The sequence below is a fragment of the Perissodus microlepis genome, chromosome 5 (assembly GCF_051167445.1).
Source record: "Perissodus microlepis isolate ML-2025 ecotype Zambia chromosome 5, ASM5116744v1, whole genome shotgun sequence".
NCBI lineage: Eukaryota > Metazoa > Chordata > Actinopteri > Cichliformes > Cichlidae > Perissodus > Perissodus microlepis.
Window position 1 is genome coordinate 16451968 of NC_140465.1, and position 19606 is coordinate 16471573.

The window sequence follows — 19606 nt, forward strand, 5'->3', positions numbered from 1 at the left end:
CTGTGTTTTCTTTCAAAGATTGGAGGAACTCGGTGTTGCTTTCACTCTCATGTAGGCTGCACTGCATTTCCAGCACCCCCTGGTGTCAATGAGAGGCGTTGGTCAGGTGTTAAAGATTATAATCTTTTGAGCTTCTTAAGTCGTTCATCTTCAGGTGCCACAGCAAAGTTTCAGGTAAGCTCGGTGAGAAATGAAGGTTTGTCTAATGAAATTATGCAGACTGCTTTGTTCAGCCTTGAGTCTGCCCTTGCACGCAATGCAGGTCATAGGGCTGCGTGGCATGTACAAACGCCTTTTTCCCTTGCTCGCCTACAATGTGACATTTTCATACAACGACAAAATGCACAGAGTGAAGAGGGAGCTTTTCCGAAACATGGCCAAATTTGCAGATACCGATGGCACCCTTCGCCTGCTGGAGATCGGGTGCGGCAGCGGAGCTAACTTCAAGTTTTACCCCCACGGCTGCACGGTGATCTGCACTGACCCCAACCCGCACTTCGAGAAGTACCTGCGGATGAGCATGGACGCAAACCAGCATCTGACTTACGACAAGTTTATGTGCGTCTCCGGGGAGGACATGCGGGGAGTACGGGACGGCTCTGCGGACGTTGTTGTCTGCACCTTGGTCCTGTGCTCTGTCAGCAATGTGCAGCAGGTCCTGCAGGAGGCCCGGCGCGTTCTCAGAACAGTAAGTAACGTCTCGGTGCTGCCTTCAGGCTCAGTAGGATTTATTTTATTTGCTGCTAATGCGCATGAATGGCAGTGTAGTCGGTTACATGAGGACGGCTAGTAAATCCATTATGTGGTATTAAACACACTCGGTGTGTTATTACCACCATTTCCCGGCTTCTTGTAGAGCAGTGGACAACATATCCAATTTAACTCAGTCTTATTTACATAGCGTTACATCAGAACAACAACCTACTCTCAACATGCTTTACATCAGATGAGCCCCAGGCACTTGGCAACAGTGAGAAGGAAAAACTCCCTTTTAACAGGAGGAAACCTCTGGCAAAACCAGGCTCAGGGAGGAACAGCCATCTGCCACAACGGGTTGGGGTAATTTTAACCCAGAAATCATCTTATGCAATGAATCTGATTAAAATATATCACCGGCTGCTTAAAATATTTGGCCCCAACTTCCGCCAATATCAAAAGCTAGGGCTAGAGACTGGGCAAAAATCTGTAGCTCTCGAAGCCCTTCTTCCAGAAGTACTCAACATGTAGTATAGTCAGTGGCATCTCAAGTGATGAAATGAAATGAAGCCATTCTACAAAGTATTAGACTGGTTTCTCTGTGAAGTATCCACTTATGCAGATTTTGCATCATCTGTGGTCGACCCACTGAAGGTGATATTTTACCTGAACCTCACACGTCTTGCATGGCATTTGAACAACTCTGTTAAATATTTTAAGTTAAAATATGCAAAAGACCGCACTTTTAAAGTAGACTTCTTTTTCCCTTTATGCTTGTCAAGAAGATTTTTTACTGTTAGCAAATCCTAAGATATCTGATAGATGTATGGCTCCAATGGAGGAGTCCAATGGTTATACTGGAATCGCCACACCCCTTCTCTGTCACAGTTCATCTAATTTGAACCAGTATCAGCCAGAAAGTCAGCCCCAGTGTATGTATAACCAGCATTACACAACCACACATGAACACAATGTAATCTTTTTTGCTGACTGTGTTTCAGGGTGGCGCCTTCTACTTTTTGGAACATGTTGTCTCAGATTCTTCATCCTGGACATACTTTTTGCAGTATGTGTTTGAGCCTCTCTGGTGCTTTCTCGGGGATGGATGCAAGATTACCAGAGCAACATGGAAAGATATAGAGGTAGCTGGTTTTTCCAAGCTTAACTTGAGACACATTGATGCTCCAGATGTCAGTTTGATGATCAGGCCACACATCATGGGATATTGTATTAAATGACTGCATGGTGGACTGTGGAGTTTATATTAAAACATTCAGGTTATACAGTGACATACATCCTAAAGCAACACTTGTAATGGCCTGTCCAGAGTTCACATATGAATTTCAAACTACTAGTTGAGGTCCAAGTTCAGGCTTGAGGTTTATTTTGAAAGGCAGCCCATCTGAGTGCACACAAGTTTAAAATTCTGAAAAAACACCTGAAATTATTTTCATTCATCCCTGTAATTATAACAGATCTGCTTACATTTTTATTGCAATACATTAGCCACACTACATAAATTGAGTGAAAATATATTTATTTACACAATCAGCAACATTTCATTTACTGTTTTGTTCTCCTTTCCCTTCCCTCCCATGATGTATATAATAAATATTACCTGGACACTGTGCTTTTTTTCCCTGATTGTCTAAGGAACGGCCATAAAACACCCAAACAAACCACACTTAATTTTGTTTGTTTCCTTTCTCTCTTACCTTTTATATTGCATTGCACAAACATAAGGAATGACAATTGTAACATCTCCTTATAGGGAAATGAGGGGAAATGCTGGTTCATAAAATAAACAAAATATGTCTGTGTAGTAATTATATAGTCAAATTCCTGCAGATGTTGTTTAAGAAAAAAAAATCCAACAGCAAAGTTTAAAAACAAAACAAGAAAAAAGGAAAGGGATACATTTAGAAACAGACTCAACATTAAAGCTCACAATTTCACATCTCCCATTATTAAAAATGTACACAACTATAAATGTTATAGCATTAGCATTTTTTAAAAACAGCAGGTGGAAAAATGGCCAATTTGTATTTTTTTCCCGAGTAAATGTCACTGCTATAAGTCACTTTTTTTTTTATATCAAACAGAGTAAAAAAAACAAAACAAAAAACAAAACCCTGTAGAATCTCAGCCTGAAATGAAGTGTTCCCAGAAACCCCATCACGTCCAAATGGCTGAGGTGCACCACTGTCACACTACGTCCCAATCCATGAACATTATTCACACAGGTTACCCTGTTTTAACACAATAAAGATCTTTTAATGTTTTGAGTTCTTCAATCAGAGTCTTGTTTTGGTTCTCGAGAACAGCTACGCGGTTTTCCAGGCATTTAACATATTCCTTTTTCTTCCGTCGACATTCACGGGCTGCCTCTCTGAAAACAGGAAAAAAAGTGTTTCACAATGTGCAGCATAAACGTACTGATACGGTGATAGAGGATTTTGTCCAATCCCTACCTCCCCAAACTACAACTATAACCATAAAATGAATGTACACAAAGTAAAAGCACCTGGGGCATTTTCACACCTATAGATTGTTTTTTTTTGGGTCCAAATCAGTTGATGATTTTGTAAACTTGTAGCTTTTTCATACAACTTATTAAAGCTTCCCCATCCAGGCAGAATATGAGACCTTGTTTTACTCACAAATACACTGTGGATTTACCTGTTTTTTGCAAGCCTAATTTCTCTTTTCAGTGTTGGATCATCAGTTTTAGTCTGGGACAGTCCCACAGGAGATGTCATAACTACAGTCTGAGGCAAGGAAGTGGATGTGGGTGCTGTGCGGATCTGGTACGTCTGCACTTCTCCTCCTGCACCTGTGTAGAACAAGAGTCAAAGAATTACAACCGGAAAAACAAGAGTTTTTGCATGCAGGCATGAGTTAAGATGTTTGATCAGTAATTACTTCTCAGTTGACCAGAACTATGTACAGTGGTATAGTCCAACAAGACATATGTTACTTCACTTGGCACACACGAGGAATTCTTGTGTTCACCTGAAATTTGAATTATTACTGCTCGGGTTTGTTGGCCTTTTTTCTACCCTTCTTATTTCAAAAGATTTCAAACCTATGTGACTCAACTAGCAGTTTGGGTTTGTTTTTCAAATAAACAATAATTAGACTGAAAAAAAAAAAAGACATCTTGTTGGAAGTATGATGGTTCTTGTAAATAACCTTACAAGCTGTATTTGGTAAGTTACTACACACATACCACTGAGCAGATAAAATCTAAGAATGTAAAGATTTTCAGACACAAGGCCACTACACAATATGCTGCATGGTAGGTAAGTATTTAGTGTAGTATGTGTGTTTTCCCATATTCTACTGGTCCGTGGTATGTACTACAGGATGTTGGAGTAAGCTCCAGGAAGACTTGTGACTGGATTTACTTTTTTGACTGCCAATCCTACATTGTTCGTGTAGTCAGAGCCCCTTGATAAGGCACCGTCATCTGACTGGAACATGTTATGAGAGAGCATAATTTAGCTGAACACATTTAAGCTCACAAAAAAGTAATCAGGAAAAAACTGGTTGAAAACTCTGGCAAATTTTATTGACTCACCTTGTACAACAACCTGATTGCTAGGCACCAGTATCTGCTGTCCATCAGGTGTCTGGGCATACTGAAGGATGGTGGTGCTTGACTGGGCTCCACCAGAGCTGGCCATGGTGACAGCCTGAAGTCCCTGAATGCCTTCGGACCCTGGAGATGCCAGCTGGATTGTGCCATTTGCAGCTATGGTAACTAGAAAAAAATTACACAAACAGTATTAGAAGCTGGTAAAGAAAAAGTAAAAATTAAATTTTTTGTGAGTAGCTCAAGTACTACAAAAATTCTAACTTTCAGTATAGCGCTCCATGTATATAGAGCTCTTTTCCCTATATATATATATTTTACATTTCAAGGCAATTCTTAATTTCGCAAGTCAGCGAGAAACATTTTGTAGGTTCTCCTTTCAAGTATAACCGAAGGGAAAAGCTCTTACTGTACTGGCCGCTGCTGGTCTGGTAGATTGGTGTGGTTGGTACTGTAACACCCGTAACTCCTGTGGATGTGGGACTGCTGTCCTTTCCCTCAATGTGTGCCACTTCCTCTGCTGAAAGGTCATTCAGGATTTTTCTATAATGTGAGAAAATGACAGTTCCTGAATTGTTGTTTATTAAACAAGAACTGGGTTTTCAGCTTCTTTTTGTTTGTTTGTTTTCCTTACCGATATGAAGGCCGCCTCGCCAGTATTTCTCTGGTTTTTTGAGTTGCTGCTCCACTGTCTGATGAATCCTGTGAGTCTTCACTGTCTGTACCCAGGGTCTTGAAAGTAGGTGGTCAATTATGATATAAAAACAATTTAAGCAAAAGGTCCATTTGAAAATAAAATAAATACAGAGCTGAGAAAAGCAGCCGGTCTTACCTGTGTATTTTGCCCCTGAGGGGACTGAATGACTGATGACTGTGCAGACTGGATCACACCCTGAACCTGAAACTGACCACCAGGCAGCTGCACAACAGCTACAGGAGAACCACCCAGTGACATCTGGAAAAAAACACAGAAAAGTTCTAAATATCAAAAAACTGTATGTTTGACATAGTAGCTTGGTATCAGTGTGTGTGTGTGTGTGTGTGTGTGTATACATACACACAAGTGTGCTCAGAACCTTTGAGAACAACAGAAATATTAATAAGGATATAAGGAAATTTTCACTCAAATTTACACACAACATACTTTTTATTTTTGCCATATTTAGCCACAAAGCTTCCTGTGGCACTCCGGTGTAGTTTTAGTAGAGGTAAATTCGTCTTTAATTGTTCACAAAAGCTTTTCCCCTCCTTTTTTTAAAAGACACTCAGTAGCAAGGGCAATATCCAATTAGTATGACTAAAAATAACAAACTATAAGAGGATATCTTAAGAAAAATTATCTTTAAAATTATTATTTATAAACCTGACAAGCTGATAACAATATGATTCCACATAGTTGCTTTTTGTCACATTTAAGTCTTCATTTATCCTCATTTGGACACCATGTACTTTAAGTGGATAGTTCATAGATACTGTGACCTCAATAGTACTACAGATATGAATTGAAACAGCTTTATGAAATAAGCAGCAAGACTAAGCCAAGCAGACTTACTACACTACAACCTAGAATGTATTTGGTTATTTCGTTTCAATTTTTCTTTAATCCATTTTAAGTAAACAAATTTAAGGTGTGTGACAGCAAGAGTTGAAAACAAAAAACTTCATGAATGAACCTAAACATGAAGCTGTAACAAAAGGTCAGATATGCGCTTTCAGCCTGGCATTCATAAGTGGCCTTGTATTATCAGCAGTGCGAGAGCAGCTGTACTATAGCAGTGATACTTCTTAATGCATTTTGAATCTATTAGTTACCTGGTGGCCTATCTGTGAGAACTGAGAGGTTGTGATGGTAGTGGCAATGGTTGCAGTCTGTGACTCAATGCCATTGCTGACCTGCTGTACTTCTTCCATAGTAACTGGGAAGAAATAAGTCAATATTACCGTTTCATAGTGGCGCTAGTGTTAACAACAACTTTCTGTGGCGGGGTGGTACGCCTGTGACATGTTGTAACCAAAACGCTGTGGCCTTCTCTGCTTCTTTTCCTCTACTACTTAACACCATTAATACAATCACTGTGAAGAATATATGAGCGGTCAAATCACAGTTTATTTAATTATTCTGCAGTTTAAAAAACGTGAATTAAAGCCAACTAAAAAAACCAACTTCCTCTTTGGTTAGGTCGCGCTAGCCCAAATGCAACTAACGTTGCAAAGGAGTTACGAAACATGCCTAGGCCCGACAGTCAACAGTTTTAACTTTTTTTTCTTTATTCATTTATTGCTAATTTTACAATGTGCAACTTCCATCCCAAGCAAACGTTTTCGGGTGAAATAAAAGCTTCTCACTGCTAGAATGATCTAGATCACTAAGGTTACACTTGCTAGTTAACGGTAGCTAACGTACAGTAAAACGGATGTTGAGCAGTTTAAATCTTATAAATCGATTTCATAGGTTCAGGCAAGTTTCTCTCCTCTGATTCAAAGGATGGACAAGCTTTTGTCTGAATGAGCAAATATGTGCAACTCTGTCACTGGCACGCAAGTTACCGCGTCAACAGACGTCAGCGATACGGGGAGCCATTAAGCTAACTACACCTTCCCTTTTCGTAAAACGGCGAGGAGTTGACGAAGTAGCAGCCGCCATTACCGCCACAGCCGAGCAGACAGCCACACGAGCACAAAATTGCCGCTCAGGCAGCTGAAATTTACCTTTTCAAATGCAGAGAAGCTGCTCTCGCTCACAGCGTGGACTTCCTGCGATTTGGGTATAGACCTTTGATCAAAAAAAGTAATCCTAAAAGTACTTAGCACCGAAGGCTAAAAGGCTAAAAACATAAAGATGTCAGCTAAAAAAATCGCTGACCACTTTTTTCCCAAAGGAAATGGGCGGTGCTGCTAAAGCAAAGACGCATTACGTAACAGTTTCTTTAGGCTTTGTGATTGGTGCGAAGAGTTTGAACTACTAGTAAACACAGAGAAATGAAGTTTACTTCATTATGTTTTCAGGGAATAAAGACAATTCTGACTATTCGAGCTGCAACATTTTCTGAGATGTTGACTTGAAGAAGGTTAATTTAAACTGATCAAAGAATGACAGGTGTGAAATGCTCTATCTGTGGACAGCCTCCTGACACATCTTCTCATTTGTTTTTGTCTTCATGTTAACGGTTGATATAGTTGACAACATTTTCTCTGATTCTTCTCTAGTTGTTGCTGATTATGCATTTTATATTATTCATGTAGTGCAGGTTCTTGCCATGTTCTACGCATTCTCAAATCAAAATTTGCACACAAAAGGCCAATTTTTTTCTTGCCTTTAATGAAACAACAAACTCAACTATCTATGATATTTACACACACACATATATATATATATATATATATATATATATATATATATATATATATATATATATATATATATATACATATGACTTTGTTTTTGCAATCCATCCATCCATTCGCTTCCGCTTATCCTTTTCAGGGTCGCGGGGGACGCTGGAGCCTATCCCAGGTGTCATAGGGCGAGAGGCGGGGTACACCCAGGACAGGTTGCCAGTCTGTGGCAGGGCCAACACACAGGGACAGACAACCATTCGCACTCACATTCACACCTAGTGGCAATTTAGATTTAGGTTTTTCTTGTGACATTACCAATAAGTTTGATGTGTCACATGGCCCTCTTCCTATTGAAAAAACAAAAGTTGTATCCAAGATGGCCGACTTCTAAATAGCCACCATGGTCACCACCAATCTTGAGGAGTTTGCCCCCTTACATATACTAATGTGCCACAAACAGGACTTTAATATCACCAACCATTCCCATGTTATTATGGTGTATCTATATAAATGGCCCAGCCTGTAGTATATTTTGTTGTTAACGCTTCTTAGACACTTGCCACTTTTATGTACGCATGTAATTTAATTTAGTTCACATGAATTTCATTTATATAATGCCAAATCACAACAACAGTCACCTCAAGGCACTTTATATTGTAAAGTGTAGACCCTACAGAAAATGGAGAAAAATCCAGCAATCAAACAACCCGCTTGGCCAAAGTGGGAAGAAAGAACTCCTTTTTAACAGGAATAAACCTCAGGCTGAACCAGGTTCAGGGAGGGGCAGCCATCCGCCACAGCTGGTTAGGGGTGAGTAAAATCTCAGTACCAGTAAAAAAAAAAAAAAAAATCCCCTCTGAAGTCGCATCAGTGGTTTGACCCATTTGCTAAAAGTTAGGTTCATATTTGTTGCATATCTTTTAAAAGACTTTGATATGTTTTCAGCTCGGCGTCAGTGACAGCTGTGCAAATGTAAATCTCAAACTCCATGAGGCAATTTTTTTCAGATTTGACACAAACTGACACAGGCATGAACTAGTTATGGTGATTATGGTCAGAGGCCAAACTGCTTCTACCTGATAGGAAAAGACGATAATTCAAATAACAACTTGTTACAGCCAAGCTATGCAGAAATGCAAGACATCTACCTTTGAAGTAGATGGGCTACAGCAGCAGAAGACCTCATCGGGTGCCAGGTTTGTCAAGGCTAAAATTCACATGGGCTCACTAAAATTGGAAAAAGGTTTCCTGGTCTGCTAAGTTTCGATTTCAACATTCGGATGGCAGGGTCAAAATCTGGCTGGAAACATAGATCCATCCTGTTATATCAACAGTTCCAACTGGTGGTGGTGCAGTAATGGTGTGGGGGATCTTTTCTTGGAACATTTGGGGCCCCAGCTGAGCATCGTTTAAACACCACAGCCTACGTGAGTCACTGACCATGTCCATCCCTTTTTGACCGCAGTCTGTGGGGATGCAGTGTGTACAATAATTCAAAGAGTGTAAGATATTTAGAGTAATAACAGTATTCATTAGTAAGCTCAAGAATATCCAGACACTTGAAATGATTAAATGGTTCTTTTTATTCTGCATTACTTATACATAAAGTATAAAACAAAGTACAACAAACCAAAATAGAAAATAAGTGAGAAAATGGGAAAGTGTACCACCTTAGTATTATTTTTTTTAACTATACGAGTTGAAACACCTCTGTAGCAATAAAGATTAATCAGTGGATCACACCTTCTTGGAGCAAGTTTAGATTTCACCAAATAATTAAAATACAACATACTAAAGTGTGCATACACAAAACATTGACAGAACAACTCAAGAGATGAATACAGTCTTAAGTACACTACTGGTTAAATTTGTTCAGTCCTCCGTTCTTAGTAATTACAAAATGTATAAGCATCATGTTTATTTCACCAGACTGTGCAAGCTTTGAAAAGAAATTGCACCGTCGTCGGGATTGCATAGTGTGTAAGAACTCTGACGGAGAAAAAAGAGTGGAAACCAGAAGAAGCCCTTGTAGACTTCCCAGTGAAGCAGGTTGATGGTAGATGGACACTGGTTGTCAGTTACCCCTCTGTATGCTTATTAGGTTTGTAACGCCTCATTTTGACAAATGTCTACATTTTATGGGTACTCTTCACAGATTGCACCACGGGACCAGCTGGTCCATCCCTGTCCTAGGAGTTTTGTTCCCTGAATATACAGTTTCAAACATATTTAAATCCCCTCCCTCCCCCACATTTGTGCCTCAAGACAAGATGTGCCTCAAGACAATTCCTTCTTGTGCTTGGCTGAGTCATGCAAACATTCTGCTGCAACTGTAGGATGCAGTGTTAAAGCTAAGATGAAGAGCTATTCGTTTATATGTGTGTGTGTGTGTGTGTGTGTGTGTGTGTGTGTGTGTGTGTGTGTGTGTGTGTGTGTGTGTGGATTTAAAACTAGGCAAAAACAAGTATCAAGCTGTAAAATTACATTACATACTTAATGTAACATTGAACGGGGATAAAGTCCACACATTAGAAACCTGCTGTTAAGTACCACCAGTGCAAAGTGCAGTCATTAAATGATTATCATTCCCAGTTATGTTAAAGTTGTTTCTAAAATGTTTGGCATGACTGAATGTTATAATAAAACTACAGCAAAAGTCCAAACAGAACAAAAAACAAAACAAAAAAACAATTACTATATACATGTTGATATTCAAGGTTCATCACTGAAACAGTATGATCCAAAACAAACAAACTTTTACTTCTCTGAGGAGCACAAGTTCGCAGGAATCCAACTACAGTTTGCAAATATATCTAGCTGCTCTTTTTTTTTTTTTTTTTTACCCATTTTTCTGCATTACCTTTCATTATCAACCAAAGATGTTTTAAATCTGGCTAAGCTCTGCAGATGGATTCACGAGTGCTTCTAAAAATCCAGTGACTGAACACAGAAAATAATCCAGATACATAATGACGGCACTAACAGCATTGCTTTTGCCATTCAGAGTTAACTATTTACAAAGTTGCACAAAGACAAAACACAGTTTGAATGAACCTTCTAGCGGTGAGGGGAGAAACGGGCTGAACCTTTACATACTTGCTCTATTGTGTAAAATAAACTTAGAGGGGCATGGCTCTTTTGCAAGTATGATGGTAATGGATTATATATGAACACTTGTGGGGCCTGCTTTTTCTTACAAAATAACCTGGTAGCCTGAAAACAGTCATAATATTGTTTTTTAGCCTTCTCCGTAGACACTCCCCCCCGCCCCCCCGCAGCGGCTGATAGAAAGTTTCCTGGCATTACCAGCAATAGCCCTCCCACTGACACCTCAAAAGTCCTCAGCCAAGATTCATCACACACATGCTCCTGAACCATTTATAATGCCTCATTGTTATAATAAAATAGAGATTTTTTTGTGAAAGTGCAATGTTAAATTCATCCTGACTAATAATGCTTTAAAGTTATTTACCTTTATCCTCCATTACATAGCTAGTGTACCACTTCGAAACTGTTAAACTGTATTTACAATCTTCTTTCTGCTACTGTTGTAATCTCCCCGTTGGGTTCTTTATCTACAAACCATCAACCGAGAGAGCTGAGTAAGCATCTATACATTTTTACAATTAAAAATATCTATACAGTTACGTACAGTATCTAAAATAAAAGGAGGCCCTTGTAAGTACAGTACAGAATATGGCCTCTTTCATCTTTTGCTTTGATCCCTTTGGATATCTACCAGGATTTCAACTACTATTCAGACCCAAAGAAGAATCAACAGCCGTTCAGGGTAAATTCTTAAAAATTAAGTTAGGAATGTATGGCTGTTTGAAAGTTTTATAAGGCAAGAAATATATTAGGGCAGGAAAATCTATTTGGCTTCATTATTAAGGGAAAAAAAAGCATTTTAAGTAATGTCCACAGACTTGCTGTTATTTTCACAGTTTGCCCTCTTATTCATCTGTATTAGTGATAAATGACGAGGGCTCAGCAGATGCGTTTGTGTGCGTCTGAAATGTAAAAATATTTCAAGTTGCAGATTGAAGTGCAGTTGCGGTGCGTAGACACAAAAGGGAAGGTTTTTGTGGTAACGGCATAATAAAAGGATGGATTTTCACAAAGATTTGATAAAAAGTGGTCCTGTTGTATGTGTTGTTCCGCCCCTTCTGCAGAACAAAAAAAGAAAAGAATAGGAGCAGCAGGGACTTTTTCTTTTTTTGCTTCCAATGTGCGACATGCACATGTTACCTCTTCCCCAAAATTCTATATATTGAAAAAAAACCAAAAAAAAAAAACACAGTGAACAACTCCAAGCATCACAGATCCAATCACAGACATGCATGTGGCCAAGATATGCTGGTGTCACACAGGGCTAGGTGTCAGTATATGTGGTTCATGCTTTTGCCTTACACCTCAACCAAGCCAGTAGCCAGATGGCGGGATAATGGCTAAAAAATTATTATTATTTTTTTTAAATCCCAGAACACCACCACAAGCGCTCACATGTTGTAAGCAACATAGATAGGATCCAGCTGGTCAGCGAGGAAAGAGTCACGAAGGTGCATGCGTTGCTTTTCTCCCCTGGAGTTGATCGGAATGACACCGGGGTCAACGATGACCACCACACCCACAATGAGGTGGTGCTCCTCCAGCACCACGTTGGTTATCAGAGGCACCAGGTCCAACGCATCCTGCTCTGAACCACACAGCTCCGACACCACCACCAGCAGGTTGGTCCACGTAAACACAGCACTGTGAGGCACAAGGACGAGGCACTTAACAGCAGTGTCACGATGAGGAATAATAAAAACTAATCGGATATTACGTTGTGATGACAGCCTGTAATGTAATGTTTTATTAAGGCAGTGGGGTTCCAAAATTTATACACAAAGGCCCAATTTTCTGCTTTTACCTTCATGTTTTCAAGGTTTAGCAATAATAAGAAACTGGGAAGAACCCATTCTGCTGCTCTTTTTATTAATTATGTTTTCACAAATGAAAAAAGTGAGGTTATTTTCTCAGTTGCTCCTCCTTTGAAATTAGCTCATCACTTCTTGTATTTCTTTCTCCCATAAACAACAACAAAAACAGCTGATTTCTAAATGAATGTAGACATAATATTTTCAACGATTATCTGCAAGGTTTAGATTTCTATCCTTATTAGTACCAGCCAGGCTTTTTACTCACGCCAAGGAGGTTATGTTTTTGGCAGCGTTTCTGTGTGTCTTTCTGTCTGTAAACAGAATAGCTGGAAACATTTTGAATGAATTCTGATAAAACTTTGTAGGGTCATGTTAATGATCCATTAAAATCTGGCTTAAATCCATGAAGTTGTTCAAGGTCAGGTTAATGATTTGTTGGTCGAGAATTGACAGGAATCTCAGAGGTGTGGTATGTTTTGTCAAGATACAGAAAGTACTGTTTAAACACTTCAAATATGACTTCATATGTGACCTCTGACTTATCCTTCAAAGTCCATCGATTCCTCTGTAGGTCAAAATGATATTAATGCTATATTGACTTTGTTTGCATTAACAGCATATAGGCACATGTAGGGATGTTCATAACATGTCTTTTATCTTTAAAACTATGTTTATAATTGTACTGCCTTTAATTGTGTTGACAACATTTCAGAAATGATACTGTTACATGGGGTTTTTAAATATCACAATATAGTATCATGATACATTTGACCTTTCCAACTGCCTTTTTTCTCAAGTTAACCCCAAAATTTGTTATATATCTAAAGTCCTGCCAAAAGAAAGAGAATGAGCTGCCCTTTTATTTTTGATAAATACTATAGGATATTATTATATATTAAGCTCAGGTTATCTATGTACAGTTATTACCTACTCCTACATTGTTAAAAACATTAAAGTGTGCGTCGGTGTGTGTGCATGCATTCGCACCTCTCAGCAATACTTCGGTGAGCCCGTGACACTGACGTTTCAATGTCAATAGGATGGTAGCGCAAGCCTCGTAGCTCCAATGTCTCATCCAGTGAGCCCACCACAAACAGAGCATCATGCCGATCTGAGCACAGAAATGCAAACAATATAAGCAACACCCCCCCAAACAAATTCAGTCACATTAGAGCAAAATTTGTAATCGGTTACTGTAGGATCGAGGTTACTTTAGTTTCATAAAGTTTAAGTTTATGCTTTATCAGGTTTAAATCTGCAAACCTTGTTACATTAAACTTATCAGCACTATTCCATCAATATTTTTGAGTCCAGGTTTTAGCTCAGTTATGGTCTATTTACCCCCGCTTGCATCCAGTAGCTCGGTCCTCTTCACAAAACCCAGGTATCCAGTTCTGGCCCATAAAGTGTGCGGGTCTCCGAAGCTGAGCTTGGTGTTGAAGTGATCAGCCTGAAGACTTTCCTCTCCGTATATGGTGTAGTAGCCACTGGCACTGTGAGGGCTGTTTACCCAGATCTAAGAGAAAGAAACATATGTAACTTTCAGAGAAAAATCTTCTCTAGCTGCAGGTGTGGTCTCGATATGCGTGTGTGCTGTGGTTAACCTCTCCTAGATGAGAATCGCCAAGTGGGCCTCGGGTCTCTGGATTTACTATGATCACCCGAACACCTGGCAGTATCTAAAAATGACAGAGAAACAAAGACACTAAATACAACTCTGACATGCTTTTCATTAAACCTCTCAAAAATTGATAAAAAACCCCACACAGGACAGCGCATAATGAGTTTCACCTTGCCAGACTCCATTAGAGGAAGACTCTGAGGTGCTCCTCTCTCCACCAGCCTCACTCTGCCAAAAACACAGACAGCGCATTTATAAATATTCAAAGTTCTAATTAATCTTTGCGAATTGGACCATGTCAGGGATTTTCCTGCAAAGAGAAGGTTCTGATGCCAGTGAGGTTTTAGCCAGAGCCAAAGAAAAATCTTTTGTGTTATTGTTTTTATTGTTTTTTCAGAAACCCCCCCAGAAAAATACATACAATTTTGTCAATGAACCTCCTGAAACCCTGAGTCCTCATATGGGAGCGTTACATTTTGGCTTTCCTGCACCTCATCCGTCATTCTGCTTAATAAAGCATTTTATTCTTTGTGTCATAATATAAAATAAACTGTCTCCACATGAGGACATATGAGTTTTTTTTGTATATAATATAATATAATATAATATAATATAATATAAAACAACTTTATGTTCACACGTGATATTATTTTTTATATTGATCACATCCAATAAATCCCATTTAGCTAGAAAAAAAAGTGTAAAGTAAGCTTTTACTAAATACTAGCAAGTTTACTTTAACTAACTTGACTGTTCTCACCTGTCATGGCGCAGGGACTTCATGTCCACATACACCGTACAGGGATCAGGACCAGTGGTGCCCTGAAACACACACATATATAAAAGAACAGGTTTAAAGAGGTCCCACTTCTTTCTCATTTGATCTATGATCAACAGCGACGTCCTGCTGGTTGGTGTACCTGCAGGCAGATGGCCAGGTTAACTCTGGAACCAAAAGCAGTGCTGACAGCTCTGGACGACAGCCCGACATCCTTAAACAGTTTGGAGAAGGAGTGTGTGAGGGCAAGACGAGGGCGTTCCTCTGCTATCACCACGCAGCTCCGCACACACGACAGGTTCACACCACGGGCCTTAAACAAACATGCAAATGATCAAACCCATGATGTTTTATTTTAAAAAATAGCTGTATTGTTTCTCTTCCTGCATGTCGAGTCCTAACCTTGAGTAAATCTGTCTGAGTACCCAATCCCTTAGTGCAGAGCTCCATGACAGAGTAGGAGCAGAAGGTGTCTCTGATACGGTACTGACTGAGCGTGCTTAGCCACAGAGACAAGCTGGTCTCCAGCTCGAATGGAGGAATCAGGATTGACTGGTGACCTGAGTAGACACTGAGAGACAAAACATGTAGGTGAAAAAGTGGGGAAAGTGATACCTTTGTAAATAACCATGAAATATTGTAGCTGACGTTTTACCGTACCTGGCGAGGCACCACAAGACGAAGCCCAGACCACAATAAGGATCCAGACAGATGGCTATTTGGCGAGAGGAGTACAGTTCACACTGAAGCTTTATAGAGCGGCAAAGTGCGCTGACTGCTGCATGAGAGATCTGATAAAAGACAAGAAAAGATAAAGAATTTATTTTTTGTATGTTTTATAAAGCAAAGTAAAGTCTTCCATAGATATCTGCCACTCATATATAACCAGAAACTGTTCCTTACACGCTTTCACTTTTTAAAAATGAAGACATGCTCCAGGTATGTGCATCTGTGACTGTACTGGATTACAACAAGAAAAACGACACCCTGCTGATTCCTGCTGGTGTTTCAGTACTACTCTACTACTGCTATAATGTATGAGACAGTGTACCAGACAGTCATTAACAAGTTTAAGATACAGCCAACATGAAATTAAAAAACGACTACAGAATTGATGCCAATATTTGGTTTAAAATAGCGCCGTGACAGAACGCAGTATTTTTACAGTCTTTTTCATGTGGCAAAATTCATCCTGTAAAAGCCCCAGTCAGTAGAGGAGTCATATAAAAAGTCACGTGTCTCACCTTGACTCCAGTGAGCATGCCTGTTGTGGACACGCTGAAATCCAGATAAGCTATCATCTCTGCTGTGGGCGGCTTATAGATCTGTGGAGGCCGGCGGCGAGGAAGGTCATCTGCAAACACGAATAATGCGGGTTTTACAGCGCTGTGCACAAAGTAAACTTAAGATAATATTGAGCAATGACATAGAATAGGATCCAGCAAGCAACAACTAACTCAAAGTTCACCAAACAGGTGTCTATTCACAAATCTACCTGCTGAGCAACTTGGATAACAATTGTAGAAAGCAGTGAAATGTCTAGCTTCCTGTTTTAGTGTCTCAGTGTTGCAGATTCAAACAGTCCACAATAACCGACGCCAACTTCATCTACGCTGCCTCGACTGCGACCCACAACTAATGAACCCTGTTCCTGCTTTGAATCTGACACATGAGAAAGTCAAGCGCTGTGAACAATGTGTGCTTAATTTGGAGTGTGTTCGTAAATAACAAGAAACTGCAGGATTTAAAGTTTTGTCATATGTTAAAACTGAACAGGGGAAAAAGTGTTTTATTTTCTCATTTTCTTTTCGGCGTGTTTGCTTATTTACAGCTTCCACGGCTGATTTATTTAAAAATCATGTTGATGGACCATTGAAAACTATAGCATAGCAAAATGACAGCAAACTGTTATAAAAGCAGCTCACTCAGTCACAATGGGGCACTGCAGCGGGCAGCTACACACGTTTGCTTTTGCATTGGATGCTTTTACATTGGACACAACCCCAAAAAGGATTTGTGTAACCCACGGAGACCAAGTAATGGATCTTTTCCTTGTTAGGCAAATGTGTAAACCACTATACTATGAAGCTACTAATAAAAACAAAGAGTCATTAACCTTTAATTTTTGATTAATTTTGATCAACATTCTGGTAAACTTTTATATTTACCAGAATATTTACCAAAATGAATGAACTGTGAGGACAGTGAATCATCTTTCTTTAGAATGCCTGACTTTCACATTACTGACTTATTATTCATAATTCTTTGATACAAGGATTAATAACTGAATACTAACTGCATACTTACATCTGAGTTGCAAATACTTGACGGTGTTTATAAAACATTAAAAATAGCTGGAACGTCTCAATAATACCAACTGACACCACAAGGGGGGGCCTGATTTGGCCCATGGCTTGTAACCAGAGCATCATGCAGTACTCAGATATGTTCAGGCTTGATTAACATACTAAGAGTATTTACTACCTGTGTCAATGATTGTTGGCCAGGTTTTAACATTAACAGAGGCAGCTGCCTCTTTGGAGCGCAGAGTCCTCATGAGGTTTTGTGTCGTAAGGATGCACGCAGCTTTACTGACCTGGTAACAAAACACATTTGAATGGGAGCGTGACAACACAACAGTCAGAATCATTTTTGTTGTAAAATTGTGAGCAGCACATTCCATCAGCGGGTCGATTACAGTTAAAAAGTGGAAACTATGATGGACACTGTAACTGGACCCACTTCATGAGCATAATTTGCTCTCGGAATCAATGTAGCTTGTAAATGGAAATTATTTCAGGAAACTGGATGCCATAAAGATCTGTTAAAATCTAATGAAGCGCAGAGAGGCGCCAAGTAGTTGCAGAGTTATTTTTGGTGAAAGCATAAGCAGAAGTAATCCAGTGTATGTACGTGTTTTTTTTAGTCCTAATATCTACATGAATGAGATCCTGCTTAGGATTAAATGAAAGAACAGGCATAAATGCATGTAACCACATGCACTTACGTCAATGATCATGCGGACAGTAGGCAGCGTGGCTGCCAGGTTCTGAGGGTGCGGAGGCCTGACGTTTACAGGAACACATCCAGCATAGAGACAGCCGTAAAAAGCAGCAATCAAATCGATCCCTGAGGGAAAACAAACAGAGGAAAATCATTTCATAACAATGATGACGGAAGGAACGCTTAGACATGGAGCCGGAGGTAGAACCCACCAGGAGGATAGAGCAGCACTACATTCTCTCCTGTGTTGATGCTGCCTTTCTCAGTGAGCGCTGCAGCTATCTTCTCAGCTCGCTTATGAAGCTGGACACAGGTCGCTGTCCCCACTGTCACACCCTGAAGGACAGGTGACAGTAAGGTTACTATGTATTGTTTTTGTCAATCACATAGAAGATGTACGGCATTTTGCAGTGTATGGACAGATCGGTTTGGTACCTTGGCATTAAGAAGAATGTAGAGAACGTGGTCTGGGTCTGTCTGTGCCCTCCATTGTAGCGCCTCTGTCAAATACTGATGCTGTTATTAAATAAGAAACATAATTATACACTGTAAACTGAGGTTTTTTTTTTGTTTAAGTGTATAAAATATTACAAACCCAGCCACTGAGGGTAAATACAGGAAGGGTGGTGTTGAAAAAAAGAATTTATTAGGGTCTAAATTTAAAATAAACAAAGCGGTGCTTACACTGAGTGTGCTGTCTGAGAGCTGTCTGGTATAAATGATCTGAACAAGAATTTATAGCACACTAAGCCAATATAGGTCTTATAGTAATGAACACTAACTTAGGATGTGAAAGGTACATCAGCAATAAAAAAAAAAGGGTGACATTCATGGAAGGTGCTTATTTTCTGAAATACCAAAAAATTAAAAACCCATGCAAATTCTTGCTTACGTCAGAACTGAACGAAAGCACACAAACTAAAACCACAATACAATACAGATTCGAGCATGACCAGAATAAACGAGGGTGGGGAACATGCCAGAGAGGGTCGTGATTCTTACCATCACGGTGGGCCACATACAGAGCTACATCCAGAGAGTGACGAGAGAAGAGAGAAAGAAGAGTCCAGATTTTTCTATAAAACTGAGCTCTGGCTGAGGTAGAGCCATTGTTACAGTGGCAGCTGAAATGTTTCAGTGTTTCCTATTTTAACACACACTTTGCTGAGCAATGCTGTTAATCACATGCACAGGGTGCCTGCAGCTTCTGAAAGACTTGCATTTAGCTCATTTGAAAAACAGGAATGTGGTTAAAAAGGGTACGGTCACACTGCAAGAAACAACGCAAAATTCTGATATAGTTCTTGCATACATTCATCCATTCACATTTTCATTTATTGCAGATTCCAATTAATGTGCAGTAGAGGCCAGAACATTTCAACCAGTGCCAAAGAGGATGAGAAGATGAACATTTTATGGCCACTTCTGCCGGCAGTTTGATCAGTTTGGGTTGTCAGATTCGGAGTTCGGTGCTCATAGTTCTAGTACCTTTCGGACCAGATCCTGATCGTCAATCAGACCGAGGTCTCTCCCTGCAGCCTGGGCAATCCTCTTTCCTGCCACCAGGTTTCCCACCATGACAGATGCAGGACCGACACCAACTACAAGACAAAACAGTCCGAAAGAGATAAAGTGAAATAAAGTAGGAGGCA

General features: G+C 39.7%; 3 protein-coding genes across 8 annotated transcripts in view; 1 reads left to right on the plus strand and 2 right to left on the minus strand.

The window, feature by feature from the left end:
- Nucleotides 1–92: 92 nt before the first annotated feature.
- Nucleotides 93–2326, plus strand: LOC146386989 (thiol S-methyltransferase TMT1A-like). 2 transcript variants are annotated; one of them, XM_084928282.1, is made up of 3 exons: nt 93–174; nt 349–688; nt 1698–2326. In XM_084928282.1, the coding sequence occupies exons 2-3, from the start codon at nt 374–376 to the stop codon at nt 1932–1934; spliced, it is 552 nt and encodes a 183-aa protein (XP_084784408.1). In that variant the 5' UTR covers nt 93–174; nt 349–373; the 3' UTR covers nt 1935–2326. The 2 variants fall into 2 exon arrangements, with proteins under 2 accessions (XP_084784408.1, XP_084784407.1); XM_084928281.1 differs by having other exon boundaries at nt 101–688.
- Nucleotides 2217–7191, minus strand: atf1 (activating transcription factor 1). 2 transcript variants are annotated; one of them, XM_084928279.1, is made up of 8 exons: nt 7001–7191; nt 6104–6207; nt 5124–5246; nt 4926–5023; nt 4701–4834; nt 4277–4459; nt 3376–3529; nt 2217–3085 (listed from the first exon to the last, which is right to left on the minus strand). In XM_084928279.1, the coding sequence occupies exons 2-8, from the start codon at nt 6200–6202 to the stop codon at nt 2941–2943; spliced, it is 936 nt and encodes a 311-aa protein (XP_084784405.1). In that variant the 5' UTR covers nt 6203–6207; nt 7001–7191; the 3' UTR covers nt 2217–2940. The 2 variants fall into 2 exon arrangements, with proteins under 2 accessions (XP_084784405.1, XP_084784406.1); XM_084928280.1 differs by lacking the exon at nt 6104–6207 and having other exon boundaries at nt 7001–7189.
- Nucleotides 7192–9189: 1998 nt separating this feature from the next.
- The window catches only part of dip2bb (DIP2 acetate--CoA ligase B (putative)b), a 43301-nt gene continuing 32884 nt past the window's right edge, over nt 9190–19606 (minus strand). For 2 of the 4 annotated variants that reach the window (XM_084928285.1, XM_084928284.1), the window contains 16 exons: nt 19443–19555; nt 18957–18980; nt 18390–18470; nt 18167–18290; nt 17959–18080; nt 17436–17547; nt 16196–16305; nt 15612–15742; nt 15354–15522; nt 15094–15264; nt 14934–14995; nt 14344–14401; nt 14157–14231; nt 13894–14068; nt 13540–13663; nt 9190–12382 (listed from right to left, as the gene is read on the minus strand). In XM_084928285.1, the coding sequence (XP_084784411.1) occupies nt 12130–12382; nt 13540–13663; nt 13894–14068; nt 14157–14231; nt 14344–14401; nt 14934–14995; nt 15094–15264; nt 15354–15522; nt 15612–15742; nt 16196–16305; nt 17436–17547; nt 17959–18080; nt 18167–18290; nt 18390–18470; nt 18957–18980; nt 19443–19555 (1904 nt within the window). In that variant the 3' untranslated portion in view covers nt 9190–12129. The remainder of the gene's footprint in view (nt 12383–13539; nt 13664–13893; nt 14069–14156; nt 14232–14343; nt 14402–14933; nt 14996–15093; nt 15265–15353; nt 15523–15611; nt 15743–16195; nt 16306–17435; nt 17548–17958; nt 18081–18166; nt 18291–18389; nt 18471–18956; nt 18981–19442; nt 19556–19606) is intronic. The other 2 variants (XM_084928287.1, XM_084928286.1) reach the window with 1 other exon arrangement.